Here is a 19,139-nt window from a genome sequence, read left to right as displayed (position 1 = left end):
GTGCAGGTTCGTCACATGGGGTCGCAGCGGTGAGATTCTACGTGATCTCTCCGGTGTCATCAATCACACATGGGACCGGCATAGCAAATCAGAGTTTGTCACTGCAAGCGGATTCTACAGTGCTGTGCAAATTAATTGGGACAAAGCTTTTTTTTTTTCAAGTAAAATCGTAAGTTGGTTACCAGTCAGTGATTCAAACCAGTAGTAACTGCTTTGAACAGGCACTCACACCTGTTCAAAGCAGTTAAAACTGGTTTGAATCACTGACTGGTAACCAACTTACGATTTTACTTAAAAAAAAAAAAAAAAAAAAAAAAAAGCTTTGTCCCAATTAATTTGCACAGCACTGTATGTGTCCTACTCCTCTGCTAACTCACAGGATAGTAGAGACAGCAGCCAGCCTGCCCTAAGCAGTGGGACCTTGAGCTAAATTGTGAGATCTTAATATTTAGAAGTGAGAGCATGTTAAGATCTGGGGAGTGACTTAGAACAGAAACTTTTTCCACAAAGTCAGATTTGCATGCCATGCAAGCAGACATGGCAGAATATGTAAATAATTTTGTGTAATATTTTTAAAAAATTAATTGTATTTAAAGTTTCTCTTTATTTACCTAAATTAATAAAAAAAACAAAATGGGGTTGTAAACTAATGCTACTGATGTATGTTTATTTTCCATCACATGGATAACTGCAAGAAACTGATATTTGGAACTTGATGAAGCCAAAATGTTTAGGTTCAGACAATACATTAATCTCGAGCTTTCATCACATAAAATTGTTTTATTTTAAACATGTGACAAAAGGAGAGCAAAAGAATAAAAAATGAAAAAAAAAATCCTAATAAAAAAAATCTACAAAAGTACATATTAGATGAGACACACTTTGTCAAGGTCATTCCAAACCAACGGTGGGTTATGGCATATAGGTTATATCATAATATGATCCTGTATTGAGACAAGGCCAGTCTCAAATATAGAGCATGTTCTATGACCCCCAATTACATGTCTCACTACTGCTGCTTTACAGCAGTGAAGTCAGTGGAGTGTTTAAAATAAACAGATTAAGTTAGCAATACTGACATCTAGTGGAAAATAAAGGAATTTGTTGGAAATATAATGTTGACTATAAAATATGATCTGACAATTCTCGGCTCTCAGAATCACATTTTGCTTACTATAGGCTAACATGAGAATTTGGAGACATCTGGATAGGGGCAAGTATCTGTGCTTTAGCATATTAGGAAAGTGGTCAAAATATGAGAGACAGAGTGAGAGAGAATTGTTCAGCCAATTTACATATTATAGCATGGAAACTAAAATCAACCGTCAGTACAAATACAAGAAGCCTGAACGTCACTTCAAACAGAACAAGTGCCAACTAAGGGCCCCGTCACACATAGCGATGCACCAGCGATCCCGACAACGATATGACCTTGTTAGGATTGCTGGTGTGTCGCTACATGATCGCTGGTGAGCTGCCAAACAGGCAGCTTCACCAGCAATCAGCACCAGCGACAGGAGGGTAACAAGCGACGCACGTCGCTTAGTTACCCACTGTGTACCTTAGTTACCAGCGAGCTGGTGCAGGGAGCTGGTAACCAAGGTACACATCGGGTTTCTAAGCGGCACGCGGCACTTAGAAACCCGATGTGTACCTTGGTTACCAGCTCCCTGCACCAGGGCGCTGGTAACTAAGGTACACAGTGGGTAACTAAGGGCTGCGCGCCGCTTAGAAACCTGATGTGTACCTTGATTATCAGCTCCCTGCACAAGCGCGCTGGTAACTAAGGTACACATCGGGTTTCTAAGCGCTGCGCGCCGCTTAGAAACCCGGCATTTACCTTAGTTACCAGCGCGCTGATCGCTGGTCTCCCGCCTGCCACACGCAGCGATGCGTGCTGGCCAGTGGGAAACCAGCGATCAAAAAAATGTCCTGGCCATTCCAGGACGATCAGCAATAACCGGCAGGGGGGCGGTCGCTGGTAAGTGTCACGCACAGCGATCTCGCTGGTGAGATCGCTGTTGCGTCACAAAACTTGTGACTCAGCAGCGATATCGCTAGCAAGATCGCTATGTGTGACGGGGGCTTAAGAGTAGACATCTCCTTACATAACTAACAAAGCTGCACTCTGTAATGCTACAGTATGTTACCAAGAAATATATGACATTAGAATTGCATTACTGCTCAAGATAATAGAAACAAATGAACTTTTTTTCCCTATTTTTAGAGCAGTAATGCAATTCCAATTTCATATATTTTATGCTTACATGCTATAGCATTACAGAGTGCAGCTTTGTTAGTTAAAATCACCGATTAGTCTCCGAAAGGAAATCTGAATCAAGGTAAATTAATTGCTTGCAGATCTATGAGACTAAAAACCATACAAAACTGTGGTATGTGCTGTACCAGAGCAAGTATAACATCTGCCTGGATACAGCCGCATTCACTGCAGTTGGTGTGAATAATAAAAATCATATTTTATTTTTCACACAAAATAAGCTCAGCTTTACGACAAACAGATAGAAATATAAACAAAGATTTATACAGGGAGAAACACAAAAACAGAACCCTGCTGCCCTATGTACAGGATGATGTTGAACTTGCAACTAGAATTATATCCAGTAGCTGTTGACCATGTGCGCCAAACTTCTGTTTAACTCTTCCATGTAAAGATCAGCACTTAGCAGATTGTATTCCTTTTGACTGCTGAGATTGACAGAAACCGGTCTCAGGATATGGGAGTGCTGCTTAAGGTTGCAGACCATCAACTGGATTTATAAAGAGAAAATTGCACATCCCAATTTCTTGGATAAAAAGATTCAAATTTTACTCCAGCTTGATTAAAAGAACAGCATACCACAGTACTGCATAAACACTATAAAAAAAGCACTGACACGTTTCTACATGCCAGAAATATGTCACATGTTCTGTTGGGCCATTTTGGTGTTGATTTCCTGGAGCTTCTCCCGGATGTCTACACTGACGAAGAGTGTCCGAACACAAGGTTATCTATTTTAACATGAGAATGAGAAAAAAAGTGGGCAAGCAGCCCTAGCGAGATCACCAACCACCACCGAAGCAGGGAACTGGAGTCCAGACCTGGACATGCAGTAACAAAAAGATGACGGCGTTCCAGCTTCTAAAAGAATTACTTTATTTGTAGAAAAAATAAAAACTTGACAGGCAGGTGTACTCCTCAATAGTATAATGGATGCGTTAGCACAGCATAGGGTAAGCAGCAACGCGTTTCGACCCTACAGTGGGTCTTTATCACAGCTGAATACTAATGATTACCCATAATACTTATAGCTTTGTAGGACCAATGAATTTGTCTTTACTTGTCACATGATCTATTCCAAAAGGTCCTGAATCGACAGAATATATATTGCGGCAAATACTATAGTAATCTATATATGCAACCATTATATTGAGAAAAATGAAAATAAAATAAATATAATTAAATAAGACAGACAATATAATAAAAACAAGAATAACCTAATAATGGTACATAATTTCATTTCTTTTATTTAAGCCCTTCATATGTCTAGTGCCCAAATTGAAGATCCAAAATGCCTCCCTGGTAAGGAGGCATCTTTTGGTATCTTCTCCCCGTTTTGGGTTTTTTAAATGTACAAATATACAAAATTTGCTGCAATGAGTGTAATTTAATTTATATAGGTTGCACTACTAGACAATTGAAAGTATGTCTCTCTGAACACCTTCGTGACATAGAAAATAATAATGTAGAAATTAGGAATATATCCATGGCCTCAAGGCATTTTATTACTCATCATCAAGGCGATTTAAAATCCTTGCAAATTTCTGGTATTGAGCATTTAAAAAACCCAAAACGGTGAGGAGATACCAAAAGATGCCTCCTTACCAGGGAGGCATTTTGGATCTTCAATTTGGGCACTAGACATCTGAAGGGCTTAAATAAAAGAAATGAAATTATGTACCATTATTAGGTTATTCTTGTTTTTATTATATTGTCTGTCTTATTTAATTATATTTATTTTATTTTCATTTTTCTCAATATAATGGTTGCATATATAGATTACTATAGTATTTGCCGCAATATATATTCTGTCGAATCAGGACCTTTTGGAACAGATCATGTGACAAGTAAAGACAAATTCAATGGTCCTACAAAGCTATAAGTATTATGGGTAATCATTAGTATTCAGCTGTGATAAAACACCACTGTAGGGTCGAAACGCGTTGCTGCTTACCCTATGCTGTGCTAACGCATCCATTATACTACTGAGACGTTATGTATGTAGGTCTCCAATATAATCAAACCTTTGTTGAATAGAATACACATTGGACACACACAATAACACTACTGCCCTCCACAAAGATAGGGGCAGAAGGGGTTAGATGGGGACCTAGAGGGCCTCATTCATTTCTCACACTGCGCTGATAAAATCAGAGCTGATTGGTTCCTATGGACTACGTGGAATCCATCCCTCTCAAAAAATGGGCTAATTTTTATTGCAATCAAGAAATCGTGTTTGAGATATACACTAGTAACAATTTCATAAATTTCAAATAGCAGCCCCGGTGCTTAGAAACCAGGAATGCCTGGTGCAGTATGGCGGTGCGACGCCCTTACAGGCAGATGTCGCACCGCAATACTGCACCAGGCATTCCTGGTTTCCAAGCACAAGGGCTGCTATTTGAAATATAATAATAATCATAATAAAAATAATATTTATTTTTATATAGCGCTAACATATTCCGCAGCGCTTTACAGTTTGTACATATTTTCATCACTGTCCCTGATGGGGCTCACAATCTAAATTCCCTATCAGTATGTCTTTGGAGTGTGGGAGGAAACCAGAGTGCCCGGAGGAAACCCACGCAAACACGGGGAGAACATACAAACTCCTTGCAGATGTTGTCCTTGGTGGGATTCGAACCCAGGACTCCAGCTAACCACTGAGCCACCGTGCTGCCCAAATTTAATTAACTGGAGTCTAATCTTCAGACATTTATGAAATTATATGTTACTAGTGTTGATGAAGGTCATCTAGACCGAAACGTTATATATTGATACACTATTTCTTGATTGCAATAAAAATTAGCGCATTTTTTGAGCGTGCCAGATTCCACATATTTTATATTGTAAGGGCTGGAACCCCATGCATGCACCTCCTCCTTTTTGTCTAATGAGTGCAGTTCTTTTTTCTAATTTGGTTCCCATGAACAACAAAGACAGCTTTGATGGGGCGTGGCTATGTAGCCAAGGAAGGAGGCACACAGAGAGCTCCTGAAAATCCTGCTTACATCCTGCGTCTGTGGCCTCATAATTGCAACGCACCTGTCAGCATTCGTGACATCTGGATGCCGGGGACCCCGGTGGACCCCGCTGGGAGACGTGAGGTAGCTCTGGTGAGCTGAAAGCCGGGGGGGCCGGAGCGGGCGGCAGGGCCTGCACGGGGCGGTGGCCATCTTAAGACGCGCGCTCTATCAGTAAGAGCTGCGGCGTCCAGCTTCCATTGCCACAATGCTACTGGACGGTGACTCACGTCCTGAGGACACAAGGGACTCGCGGTGAGTTCCCTGAAAAATTGGGCCCTGCGTTCCTCCCTTTCATTAATAGATTAACTGTGCCGCTGGCGCTACTTCTGTGGGGACTTCTGTACCCCCCACTGCTGCTGTCTCTGCGGGGGCTGTAGTCTCTATCCCCCCCCGGCTGTGACAAACCTCGCTGCTGCAGCACCAGACACTGCCCTTCCTGATCCATGTGACTCCACCCCTACATAGGAGTTGCTTCTGTGATATATCTCTTTTTACAAGCCCTGCTGTGCATATAATTGGGGGAAAGTCCCCAGAGCCTGCACCTCTGGTTGTCCTGTGGCGCTGCACTGTCACTGAATATGAGTCGATCTAAAGGATCAGCTGCAGCAGAAAAATTAAAAGAATATGCCAGACCCAACCCCTCTGAAAGTGTACGGGTTCCCAAAAATAATCCTTCACAAGCTCAGCGAAAAAGCCGTCCCCCTGGGGGCGAGGAGGAGAATGAGCAGGAAGAACTGACCCTCAAACAGGCGTCTGAACAGCTAATGCAAGCCATCTCCTTAACCAGGACTTCTCTGACGGAGAAGATAGAAGACATGTACACTGAGGTGGGGCGACTCCGACACGACATGCAAGCTATGCGAGGACACATTACGGAAGTAGAGACGAGAGTATCCCAGGTAGAAGACACCATCGCACCTATGGAGGTCAAGTTGACAAAGGTGGCAGGCTCTATGAACGCCTGGAAGCATTGGACTTCCGGAGCGTTCAGAGGGTCAACATCCTGAGCAATTTCTGGAAGGCTGGCTTAAGGCCTCTCTGGGGGATGAATTTTCTCCAGTATTCGCCGTTGAAAGAGCGCATAGGGTTCCTACAAAACCCCTTCCTCCGGGAGCCCCACCTAGACCTTTCTTGACGCGTCTCCTCAACTGTAAAGACAGAGACACCATTCTGCGTCTCACACGGCAAAAGGAGATTTTTGTGTACTCACCGTAAAATCTCTTTCTCTTAGCCTTTAATTGGGGGACACAGAACCTTGGGTGTTATGCTGCTGTCCACTAGGAGGCGACACTATGCATAATCTGAAAAAGATTAACTTTGGCTCCTCCTCTGCAGTATACACCCCTGGACGGCGTCAGCCTTCTCCAGTTTTGTGCCAAAGCATAAGGAGGAACGTAACCAAATAACATAACCATGCCTGTAAGAAGGCTACTATGTACGAGCTCAAAGAACAATATGAGAACTCAACAGGAAACAACGGCCCGTAAGGGCAACAGGGTGGGAGCTGTGTCCCCCAATTAAAGGCTAAGAGAAAGATTTTACGGTGAGTACACAAAAATCTCCTTTACTCTGTCGCCTAATTGGGGGACACAGAACCTTGGGACGTCCCAAAGCAGTCCCTGGGTGGGAAGCAGTGGACGAATATTGTGCTGACAGTCCCCTAGACTTGGGGTACTGCCGCCTGCAGAACCAGTCTACCCAGGCTCGCATCCGCTGAGGACTGGGTATGAACACTGTAGTGTTTCGTAAACGTGTGTAGGCTAGTCCAAGTGGCCGCCTTGCACACTTGTTGTGCCGAAGCCTGGTGCCGAATGGCCCAGGAGGCCCCTACTGCCCGTGTAGAGTGTGCCGTGATACTGGCCGGAAGAGGGGAACTGTTAAGTCGGTAGGCCTCATGTATGGTGGACTTGATCCACCTGGCAAGGGTAGCCTTGGAAGCCGGCAACCCCTTGCGACTACCTTCCGGAAGAATGAAGAGGGAATCAGATTTCCGGAAAGGTGCAGTCCTGGACACGTAAATCCGCAATGCTCTGACGAGGTCAAGCGTATGCAGAGCCTTCTCCACTCTATGGACCGGAACCGGGCAAAGGGAAGGCAGTGAAATCTCTTCATTAAGGTGAAATTTGGACACAACCTTCGGAAGGAAGGATGGTACCGTGCGGAGAACCAGCTTGTCCTGGTGAAAGGCTAGGAAAGGTCGTCTGCAGGAAAGTGCTGACAATTCCGACACTCTGCGTAACGAGGTGATAGCCACTAGAAAAACCACTTTCTGAGACAGAATGGAGAGTGGAACTCCTCTAAGAGGTTTGAAGGGTGGAGCTTGCAATGCTGTCAGGACCAGATTGAGGTCCCACGTATCCAGCGGACGTTTGTAGGGAGGAACCAATCGGGAAACTCCCTGGATGAAAGTCCTTACTTGCGGTTTAATAGCAATGCGCTTTTGAAAAAGGACTGAAAGCGCCGACACCTGACTCTTAAGCGAACTTAAGGATAGCTTGGCATCTAGGCCCGATTGAAGAAAACCTAGTACCTTCGGGAGGGAATAAGGGAGTGGGACTTCTCCGTGAGATTCGCACCAAGAAAAGAAAGCTCTCCAGGTACGATAATAGAGCTTGGCGGAGGCAGGCTTCCTTGCCCTGATCATAGTTGCAATGACGGCCGGTAAAAAACCTGCCTGGGTTAGAATCCAGGTTTCAAGGGCCATGCCGTCAAATTGAGAGCCCCTGAATTCTGGTGGAAGAACGGACCTTGAGACAGAAGGTCGTGACGGTCGGGCAGACGCCAGGGGGCGTCTGCCGTAAGTTGGACGATGTCGGCGTACCAAGTACGTCTGGGCCAGTCTGGCGCGATGAGGATGGTCGGAACTCCCTCTTGCTTGATCTTCCTCACGACCCTGGCGATTAGGGGGAGGGGTGGAAAAATGTACAGGAGTCGAAACTGGGACCAGTCCTGGACCAGGGCATCCGCTCCGAGCGACCGCGGGTCGTGTGTCCTGGCCATGAAATTGGGAACCTTGGTATTGAGATGGGATGCCATTAGGTCCACATCCGGGGTTCCCCAGCGTTGACAGATCTGGTAAAAAAATCTCGGGATGGAGAGACCACTCCCCCGAGTCCATTCCTTGCCTGCTGAGGAAGTCAGCTTCCCAGTTTTCCACACCCGGAATGTGTACCGCAGAAAGTACCGACCTTGTGTCTTCCGCCCAGCGGAGGATATGTGCCACTTCTCTCATCGCCTGGGCGCTGCGGGTCCCGCCTTGGTGGTTCACGTATGCCACAGCATACTGTATCCGTATGTGCGAGGCTGCAAGCAAGTGATGAAATGCTCTCAGTGCCAAGAGAATGGCCCTGATTTCCAGAACATTGATAGGCAATGTCACTTCCCTCGGTGACCACTTGCCCTGTGATGTAGGTGCACCGCTCCCCAGCCTGTCAGGCTTGCATCGGTAGTCAGGATCTTCCATTGTCCTGAGAGGAATGGCTTCCCTCGTGTAAGCGAGTTTGGTTTGAGCCACCAATGCAGGGACCTCCTGGTTGATGACTTCAACCTGAACTCCCTGTCGAGGGAGAAGGGGTTCCTGTCCCAAGATCTGAGTATGGCTAGTTGAAGGACCCTGAGGTGAAACTGGGCAAATGGCACTGCCTCTATTGCTGCTGCCATCCTGCCGAGGATTCTCATGGCAAACCGGAGAGATCGAGGAGGACTGCGAAGGAGTGTGTGAACTCCCAGACGGATGGCCAGTGTCTTGTCCTTGGGAAGGAGCACCAGGCCCCTGGCGGTGTCGAATACCATACCCAGGAATGTTAGAGTCCGAGTTGGGATGGTCGACGATTTCTGTAGGTTGACTAGCCATCCCAGGCGACTCAGAGTGTCTAGAGTGATTGAGACACTGACCTCGCAGTCTTTGAAAGTGGGAGACTTGACGAGGAGGTCGTCCAGGTACAGGACGACTAGGATGCCTCTTGAGTGCAGGACGTCCATGGTGGCCGCCATGACTTTGGTGAACGTTCTTGGAGCCGTGGTGAGTCCGAACGGAAGGGCGACAAACTGGTAGTGGTTTTGGTTGACCGCGAACCTGAGAAACCTTTGGTGGGCGGGAGCAATTGGTATGTGGAGATAGACATACAGGATGCGTATGGAGGCGAGGTATTCTCCCTGCTCCATGGATGCAATGATGGACCGGAGGGACTCCATGCGGAAATGACGGACCCGTACGTAATTGTTGAGCTGTTTTAGGTCCAGTATGGGTCGGACGCTGCCTCCTTTCTTGGGGACTACGAACAAATTTGAGTAGAATCCTCGGAATCTCTCGTTCGCGGGAACCGGCACCACAACTCCTGATTGAAGGAGAGAGGAAACCGCTTGGTGGAAAACACGAGCCTTTTCTGGTGGAGTTGGAGGAACAGAAAGGAAGAACCGGTTCGGTGGAACGGAAGTGAACTCTATCTTGTATCCGGAAGACACTATTTCCCTGACCCACCTGTCTTCTGTAATAGGCAGCCAGACTTGCTGAAAGAGTAAAAGTCGGCCGCCTACTGGTGGGGTGTCTTCCGGAGGTCTCGAGTCATGATGAAGTGAAGTTCTGAGGTTTTCCTCCCTTGGGTTTCGCTTGGCCTGCTTTCGACTGCCAAGCCCTGTCCGGTCGCTGCTGCGTCCGTGGGTTGTCTCTGCGTGGAGAACGGTTGCGGTTTTGCACTGGGCGCGAAACGGACCAGCCCGAGGAATTCCGAAAGGATCGGAATCGCGTCTGGTTTCTTCGTTTAAACGTGCGTTTCGGTTTTAGTTGAGGGAGAGGGGTACTCTTACCCCCAGTGGCATTGGCTATCATGGTGTCCAACTTTTCGCCGAAAAGTCTTCCAGTAAAATACGTAAGTCGCGTGAGGGACTTCTTTGAGGCCGCATCCGCTTTCCATTCTCGCAGCCAGAGGATGCGTCGGATCGTGATGGCGTTTGATGCTATTCCCGCTACACCTCTGGCGGAATCCAGGGCTGCCTGAATCATGTAGTCTGCTACCACTGCCATCTGGACCGCTTGGTCCGAGAGTTCAGGATTTGAAGCCTGAAGACCCTCCTGTAGTTTTTTGGCCGAAGCCAGGATGGCCTTGGCTGCCCAAACTGAAGTAAACGCAGGGCCCAGAGAGGCGCCTGCCGCTTCGAAAATAGAACGAGCCATGCGTTCTACTTGCCGGTCTGCTGCGTCCCTGAGGGTTGAGCTATCCGGCAGAGAGAGTAAAGTCTGCGCTGCTAGCCTAGAAACCGGAGGGTCCACTTCAGGTGGATCTGTCCATTGTTTGGTGTCTTTCTGTGGGAAGGGGTACTTCGCTTCCAAATATTTGCGATTAGCGAATTTTTTGTCAGGCTGCGCAAACTGTTTGGTAAGTATTTTCTCAAACTCATCGTGATTAGGGAAGACCTTAGGTGGTTTTTGAACACTTTCGAAGCAAATCCTATGTTTTGGGACTTCCGGGGGCGACTCTGGAATTTTTAGCACCCGATGAATGGCAGAAATTATGTCCTCAACTAGCGCTGTATTGCTAGGGGGAGAAGGTACCACGGACCTGACCGTTTCATTATCTGAGTCGGAGTCACAGATGCCCTCCGAATCCTGTGCCTCGCTAAGGTGATCCCTGGAGGGCGACCTGGGGCGGGGGTCTTCTGTGGTGGGGGATCCCTGTGGTAAACTGCACTGTCTGTCTGTGGCAGGGGACTGCCCAGGAGACCTGGAATGACGCTGTCTCTCCCTAGAGGGGGACGACCTTGTGCTATAGTGCGACTCAGGTGATCGAGATCTGTGGGTCCGCTTACGTCTGTGAGAGGCGGAAGCAGCATGTTCCTGAGACAAGCTGTCCGTTTGCTGTGTACCGTCCATAGCCAGGGCCCGACTCTGCAGAGCTTGCAGTAATGTAGCAGTTAGGTTGTCTATGGACTGTGACATAGACTGAGACATCTGAGTTGCCCATTCCGGCGTGGCCTGTGACACTGAAGCGTCAGTAGGGACTCCCTGGGGTTCTGACCCAGAGTTCTGGATACAGTCCCGGCAGTGCGGATACGTGCTGCCACTAGGGAGCGTGGCTTTGCAGGCTGTGCAGAATGCATAGAAACATTCCTGCCTGGTTCTCTTCCTTGAGCCCGGCATAGTGCACAGAGGCCGGCTATAAGGGATCGTACAGGGGTGGCTACGCAGAGGGAACCCACAGAAAGCCTTATAGGAAGTATAGATTCACAGCTGAGTAATGAGAACCCAGCTGTGAGCTTACCCCACCGGTGTGCCCCTAGGTCCAGCGCCGACAGATCCAAGTTCTGTGCCCCCCAGAGACCGCTGTGATGCTCCTCTCCTGGATCTCATCCAGAAAAAATGGCCACCGGGGCTCTGAGGAGAGGGAGGAGGGGGCGGAGAGCTGAAAAGGGCGCGCTGGGCTGTGTAAAAACGCACCCTTTCTGCCTCAATCCGCCCCTTCTATGACACTCCAGTGTGTCATTTTGGTCATCCGGGGGCGGGCCGGGGGCGGGGAAAAGGCGGCGGCTTCAGCTAGGCCAAAGCCGCGGCCTAAATTTGAAGCCTGATGCCCAGGGGGGGGCGGATTTGTACCAGACCCCCCCAGAATGGTCGACTGGATAGCGGTGGGGGTAGCAGGAGTAGCGGTTTTTGTATGGGGGGCCCCTGAAGCGCTATGGAGCCGCTGCTGCTGCAGAGACAGGAGCGCAGAAAAAGCCCTGTCTCTGATGTGCCATCCAGTCTGCACCCTCCCCCGGCCCCAACAGGATCCCTCAGCCAGCCTGGGGTCCCTGGAAGCTGCGAAATGCTGCCTGATCTCCGACCCTACCTGAGGCGTCTTAACCTAATACCCCCTGCGGGGGATTAGGGAGGGTGCGTCTGTCACCGTCAGGGGGTCTTCATCCTCGCCTCAACCTCAACCCAGACCCCTTAAAGGGGTTGGGGAAGGAGGGGGGTCTCGACCTCGAACCAGGACCCGAGGGACTGGGGAGGGAGCGACATGGGGAAAAACCACCTCGACCTCAACCGGGTACCCCTAATAGGGGACCGAGGAGGGAGCCATGCCGGGAGTATCGATGGAGACCCACTTTTCTTCATCTGTATTTCCGTGAAAAAAAAGGAAAAAAAACGGAAGAAAAAAGGTGTGCCTCCTTGCGACACTAAGCAAAAACTGGAGAAGGCTGACGCCGTCCAGGGGTGTATACTGCAGAGGAGGAGCCAAAGTTAATCTTTTTCAGATTATGCATAGTGTCGCCTCCTAGTGGACAGCAGCATAACACCCAAGGTTCTGTGTCCCCCAATTAGGCGACAGAGTAAAAGCCCCATCAAATTTGATAATGCTGTGATTTCCATTTTCCCGGATTTTTCCATGGAACTTCAGAAGCAAAGGGCACAATTCATCGAAATTAAGAGGCGGCTCAGAGAGAGGAACATCGTGTATTCCATGATCTACCCGGCCCGTCTCCGGGTTGTACACGGGGGCTCATCTGTTTTTTACGGATCCAGCGGAGGCGACTGAGTGGCTGTGGTCCCATGGGGGATCCCCTGCAAAGAAATCCTAATGTACTCGCTGCCAGTTTGAATCCTTCAATAAGAGGCCCACTTGGGGCTTCCTCGGCGGGTATCCAGTTTAACAGCAATACCGGACACTGAGTTCAGTGATGGTATCCCCTTATTCTTTTTTCAATAGGGGCGTGGGACTCTGCTCCTATACTACGGGACTAATGTTTTGTTTTTTTTCTTTAATAGTTTCAGTTTTAATAGTTTTTTAGGTAGTAGTCGCAGTCAGTGGCAACCCTGTCTTGTGTGTGATGTTTCCAATCTCTGCTCGGGTACTAGCATACGCCATACTCGGACTGACAAAAATGGGGTCTGAAAAAATATGTATGACCTGGAATGTTAGGGGCATTAAGACCCCCCGAAAGAAAATCAGGGTATTCTCGCAGATCAGGCAATGCTGTCCACACATTGTGGCCTTGGTGGAGACGCACCTGACCAGGGATACTGCTGTGTGTGTGCAGAAACCGTGGGCACAATGGTATATCCACTCATTTCATACCAGTTATTCAAGGGGGGTCTCGCTATTGATACACAAGGACGTTAGATGGGAGGCCAGGGAGGCTCGAAGGGATCCTGAGGGACGTTTTGTATTTGTGCATGCACTTATTAATTCCAGACAATATGTTATTCTATGTATTTACAACCCCCCTCCAGCCAATATGTCTATTCTCCAGAAGGCGATGGGTTTCGCCCTGAACTATCCAGACGCAGATGTAATATGCATGGGGGATTTCAACCAGGTCATGAATAACCGTCTTGACAGGCTGAGACTGAGTGATGAAGGGCAGGGGGAGTCTCTCCCACAGGTTATATCCCAACTATCGCGGTTCATGGAGTGCAGTGGATGGCTGGATTTATGGAGAATGCGACATCCCGAGAAGAGGGAATATACTTACCATTCATCCACTAAGCACTCCTTGTCACGTATAGATTACATATTTGGATCTAGTGGTCTAGTAACATGGGTAGATAGTATAGAACATGGCAGTAGGGGGATTTCCGATCATAGCCCTGTCGTTCTTAAACTTAAATATGAACCACTCCACAACAAGATGGCTTGGAAATTAAACCCTTTTTGGCTGAAATTGATAGAATCACCCGATCGATCGTTCTATCAATTACATTGCTTCATTTCGTCCCACCCTGAACCTCGGAATGTTAACTTATTTTGGGATGCCCTTAAGGCATATTTGAGGGGCTGCTTATCCTCTACGATCTCTTATATAAAATGGGTGACATCGAGGGAGGATGATGAGGTGGAGCAGCGATTGAGAGACTCGGAGGCCACTTACATATCTGGTCAGACTAGTGGCAATAGGGTGGAGTGGCTGGCTGCTCAAAGATTATATACTCAACACAGACACCAGGTCCAATCGTAAATTATTTTTTGCCCGTCAATCTTATTTTGAGCTGGGGAACCAGGCAAGTAAATTCTTGGCCTATTTGGTACGTCAGCACAACACTACTAACACAATATTACAGATCAGTAGCTCAGATGGTACTCTGGTGTCTTCAACTGAAGAAATACTGAGCTGCTTCCATAACTATTATAGATCACTGTACAACTCTAGAAGTGATGTTGATAGTCAGGGGTGTTTGGAATACCTGTCGGATATCACATTTCCCACTCTGGAGCCCTTCCCAGCGGACCTTTATGGATGCTAAATTTACTATGGAGGAAATAGAGAATGCCATAACGGACATGGCATCTGGGAAGGCCCCTGGACCTGATGGGTTTCCCATTGAATTATATAGGAAATTAGCGCCTCTGTTGTTGATGGTGTTCCAAGGGATTTGGGAGGGAGGGTCTATGCCAGAGTCCTTCTATGAAGCTAACATAATAGTACTTAAAAAAGAGGGGAAGGACCCATTAGACTGTGGATCTTATCGTCCCATATCATTAGTGAATGTGGACTATATGATTTTTACGAAAATTTTGGCTACCAGGTTGAATTCGATTATATTAGAACTTATACATCCTGATCAAACTGGCTTTATGCCTGGTAAAAGCACTTCTATTAATTTTAGACGAGTCTTCGGTGGTCCAATATAGCTCCCTGGTACCAGATAATCAATGGGCATTGGCATCGCTGGATGCGGCCAAGGCTTTTGACTCCCTTGAGTGGCCCATCCTATGTGCATGTTTACAGAAATATGGGTTTGGCGACAGGTTTATAAAATGGGTTAGTACATTATATATGAAACCTAAGGCTCGTGTCATTGTAAATAGTTCTGAGTCCTTTTCATTACATAGGGGAACCCGTCAGGGTTGTCCCCCTTCTCCGGCCCTTTTTTCCCTGGCGATCGAGGCAACTCAGCTACTCTCTTCAGCACAGTGCTGTGGTAGTACCCCGATCCTTCTTTGCAAATTTGAACTCTCAAATTACATCTTTTATATGGGGAAAAGCTAGGCCCAAACTCAGGCTGTCCACTCTGCAAAGACCAAAAAGAGAAGGTGGGGCAGCGCTACCAGTCGTATTTCTATATTATCTGGCCGGACAGTCCAAAGCCATATGCAAGTGGATGCCTGATGATCACCTCCCTAACTCTGAAAGCCACTTGTTCCACGTCGCACGAGTTAGCTGTCCGCTGGGCTTCTTAGAATTGGAAAAAATAAATGTCCACCGTTTGCTGCCCCTGCTTTGCCTGGCACGATCAGTGTGGAGGCAGATTAAGAGAGTAATTGGATTTGGATACATAGTGGCTGAAATGCCCCTGTGGAATAATGGTTATTGCTTGAACACCCGTCTGCCGAGTTCTGGACTCAACACAATGTTTCCTCGGTATGCAATTTGCACGATCATGGAACCTTGGTGTCTTTTGAACAATTACAGGTCAAATGTAACGTCCCAAGATCCCAATTTTTCCGTTATCTACAATTGAGGTCGGCCTTTCAATCACACATGAGAAATATGGGGGTAAACAAAGCTATATCGTCTCTGCCCTTGATAGGCATCCTTAAATCGCAAGGTCCCCAGGGATCTCATCTCCACTTTGTACACATATATGCTATCGGTAGGGGCGGAATTCGCCATAAGCTCGGTTAAAGGGAAGTGGGAGAGGCTCATCCCCGATGCACAGGGAGAGGAATGGGGAGAAATTCTGGAATCTCCGATCGGGGTGTCTCCGTCTATCAATAACAGAATGACACAATTATATATTATAAATCAATCATATCTGACCCCGACCCGACTATTCAGAATGGGCAGATTCCAATCATCGGAATGCTTGAGATGTCACTCATTGGATGCAGACTTTATACACATGATTTGGCAATGCCCTATTATTGCACAATATTGTAAGGAGGTGACGTCATTATTAACTTCCCTGGTACAAGCTCCGGTTCCTCTTGAGCCGCTGGTTTGCCTGTTTGGGGTGTGGGATGATGAATCTTGGGGTCATTATATCGGGATTTTTTTACGGGAAATGTTATTTATGGCACGAAAGGTTCTGGCACTGCGTTGGATGGGGAGCTCATGTCCCTCCCTCAGGATTTGGATCGAATTGGTGAATGCGGTTATTCCATATGAGCGTACGCTGTATCAAAATAGAGGGTGCCCGGGCAAATTCTAAAAGATCTGGGAGAGGTGGAATTCCTCTCACCTTACCTTGTCGGAGGGAGACATCGCATAATAATTGGCTAATTATGTAGAACTAGGCTGCGAACTGGTAGTTATAGTTTGGTTTAGGAAGTTAAAAAGACTTTATTGATCGAATAACAATATAAAAGCTTGCATGGTTTACCTGACACTACATTTTATTCCATGTGTAAACTGACATATGCATTTTGTTTTATATCAATACTGTGGAAAGTGTATATGCTTTATGCAATGCTTATCACAAATAAATGTGTATGTTGTTTGTCTTGTTTATGGTTAATAAACGAATTTAAAAAAATAAAAAGACAGTTTTGATGAGTAGGAGCCAATAAGCGTTATCCTGCATGACCCACGTAAAGGAAACATGCCTCTTTTTTGTGTCCCATCCTATGTAATCAGTACAATGAAGAATGGTCTACAATTGTGCAATCATAATTTACAACATCCCAAACTGTAAAGTAGTAATTCATTCTTTAATACTCATGGACTGTTACAAAATACAAATAGAATTTACCGTATATAAAATCTTCTTTGTAGCACTTCTAGCAAATACGTTTCCATGTACAGTATTTAAGTGTCCAACAGTTTTTCCCATACAGTAAATCTTTATCACTATTGATAATAGCCAACGCGAAAAACAAAGTGGCTCCGAGTTGGGTCCAGCTACATTTGTAGTGCATTAAACCGTCTGCGTAGTTGAACAATTTTTATTAGATTAATCTTTAACACTATTATCAAAAATTGGACAAACATTTTTAATGGATTTTGAAAAATTCTATAGTTGCAGGCAATTTGAAATACATTAGTTAACTATTTATTGTGAAATTATTGTTATTTATAAAATGCACTTTAAAAGAAAAAGGGGTATGACTGGAGGCAGGTCTTGTCCACATAGTGCCATTTCTTATGCCTTTTGGGGTGGCTTCAAAACGGTAAAGTATAAATCCCTCCTTTATGTTTTTTCCTCTTTTATGGATCCACCGATAGTATTGGCTTAAAAATTGTATCACCAACTATACTGTGTGAATTTAGCTGGACTGAATAGTCCCATATTGGGGTGAACTGAAGATCAAAAGAAAATGTGACAATAACAAGTGGTCAATAAGGCACAAAGTAGATTTTCCAAATTGTAGGAAAATACTCTAGAAATTAACAGAATAGAAAAAGTTTGCTGTTTGTCTATAATTGCCAGGTTCTGCAAACTTTTGTAGCCAGATTTACCAATGATCTAATCTGTACGGGTGCCTCCTGACTGTCTGGATAGGGTATGTGGTTTTCAACATGTAGATAAGCTGCTAATACACGTAGAAATAAGCATGCATTTGTGTTTAACAGCTTTATCAAGTGTATGACCTTCTGGAACGTCATAGACTAGTACTGGAGGGGTTTTTAATATATAATATAAATGTGATAAAACATATCTGGAATTTTTTTCTTCTGCAGCCTGCCTGTATTACAATACACTGCAAGCTGCTCAATTCCATGTAGTTTCAAACCAGACAGTGCGCATTCACTCTGTCATGTCAGTCTCTGTTCCTTCTCACTCCAGAGCTCTCATTCAGGCTAAAATCTGATTTGAGATTATATAATTATATTGGAGCTTAGATAAGCATTTAGGAGAGGAGACTGCTATCAGGACTGAATCTGACTGGAACAGAGTAGCTTGCAGGATATTGTAATACATGCCGGCTTGAAAAAAAAAAATTAACAAAAAAATATATATTTTCTGTCTTCCTGTACATGATGGCACCTAAATTAATCAAGCCAGCTATGAACCTTCACTGTGCCCATCTTGGGTGCCAGCAGAATTTGCGGATTGCACACACTTATGATCAACCACAAATAACTATTACATTTTAGCTTCTCAATTTGAAATTCCAGTTTTTGCATCTCAGTTGGGTTGAATTAAGCATAAAAAAATATATGAATGTATACACTCTTAAATACATGTAGTAACAAGATGTACTCGAGGATGCGTCCCAATAAAATAAGCAGTTTAGGAACCTCAAAGACGACACAGGTATTAAAAATTGAATTCCAGTAGAAAATAACCATCTGCAAGGAAAATAATCCTGTTCTCAGGTATGGCAAATGTTTAAGCAGCATTTGGTAAAGTCCACGTACAGTTTACTTAGTGTAAAAAGTTCTGCTATTTCTCAGAGTCATAGCTAAGAATGGGACCAAGCCATTTTTCAACTTCTTCCACTGATAAATGTTTCCTGTGTGAGTAATCTTCAACCTAAAACAAATGAAGAATACATGTGATTGTTCAAGAATTAAATAATGTTCGAGATTAGCAATTCCCAGATTGCCAAGAGGAAGAAATACTTGTGAATAAGAGGACCAACCTCTATTAATAAGGAATAACTTAACAGAAAGGACATATAAGTGACATGGCTATTTTAAAGAGCTAGTCCGGGACTTTAACACTGACGGTAGTTGGAGGATGTGAAGTAACCGGCCACTTTACAGGCAGTGGAGCTGTGCTGTGCAACTCCATAACTGAGAAGTTCCAGCCGACACGAAGAGGTGATCGGCTGGGGGTGTCATGTGCCACACACCCACAAATCAGACATTAGACTATCTTTAGGATATGTCCTCATCAATGCTAAAGACCTGGACAACTACTTTAAGTAGTTCTTTGTTTAGTATGTGGAGTTCAATTTCAAGCAGTAGCAAAG

The 19,139-nt window shown here is 45.8% G+C and overlaps 1 protein-coding gene across 1 annotated transcript in view; it reads right to left on the bottom strand.

Annotated features, from left to right (window-relative positions):
* Window positions 1-16,912: 16,912 nt before the first annotated feature.
* MTR (5-methyltetrahydrofolate-homocysteine methyltransferase) overlaps window positions 16,913-19,139 on the bottom strand; it is a 109,127-nt gene continuing 106,900 nt past the window's right edge. Inside the window, exon 33 of the mRNA XM_073557510.1 lies at window positions 16,913-18,697. Coding sequence (XP_073413611.1) covers window positions 18,608-18,697 — 90 coding nt within the window. The 3' untranslated portion in view covers window positions 16,913-18,607. The remainder of the gene's footprint in view (window positions 18,698-19,139) is intronic.

This window comes from Dendrobates tinctorius, unplaced genomic scaffold, assembly GCF_039654945.1.
Source record: "Dendrobates tinctorius isolate UK_male_01 unplaced genomic scaffold, ASM3965494v1 ptg000250l, whole genome shotgun sequence".
In the NCBI taxonomy this organism is placed as follows: domain Eukaryota; kingdom Metazoa; phylum Chordata; class Amphibia; order Anura; family Dendrobatidae; genus Dendrobates; species Dendrobates tinctorius.
Note: the sequence above shows the minus strand (reverse complement) of the source record. Positions and strands in the feature narration are given on the sequence as shown.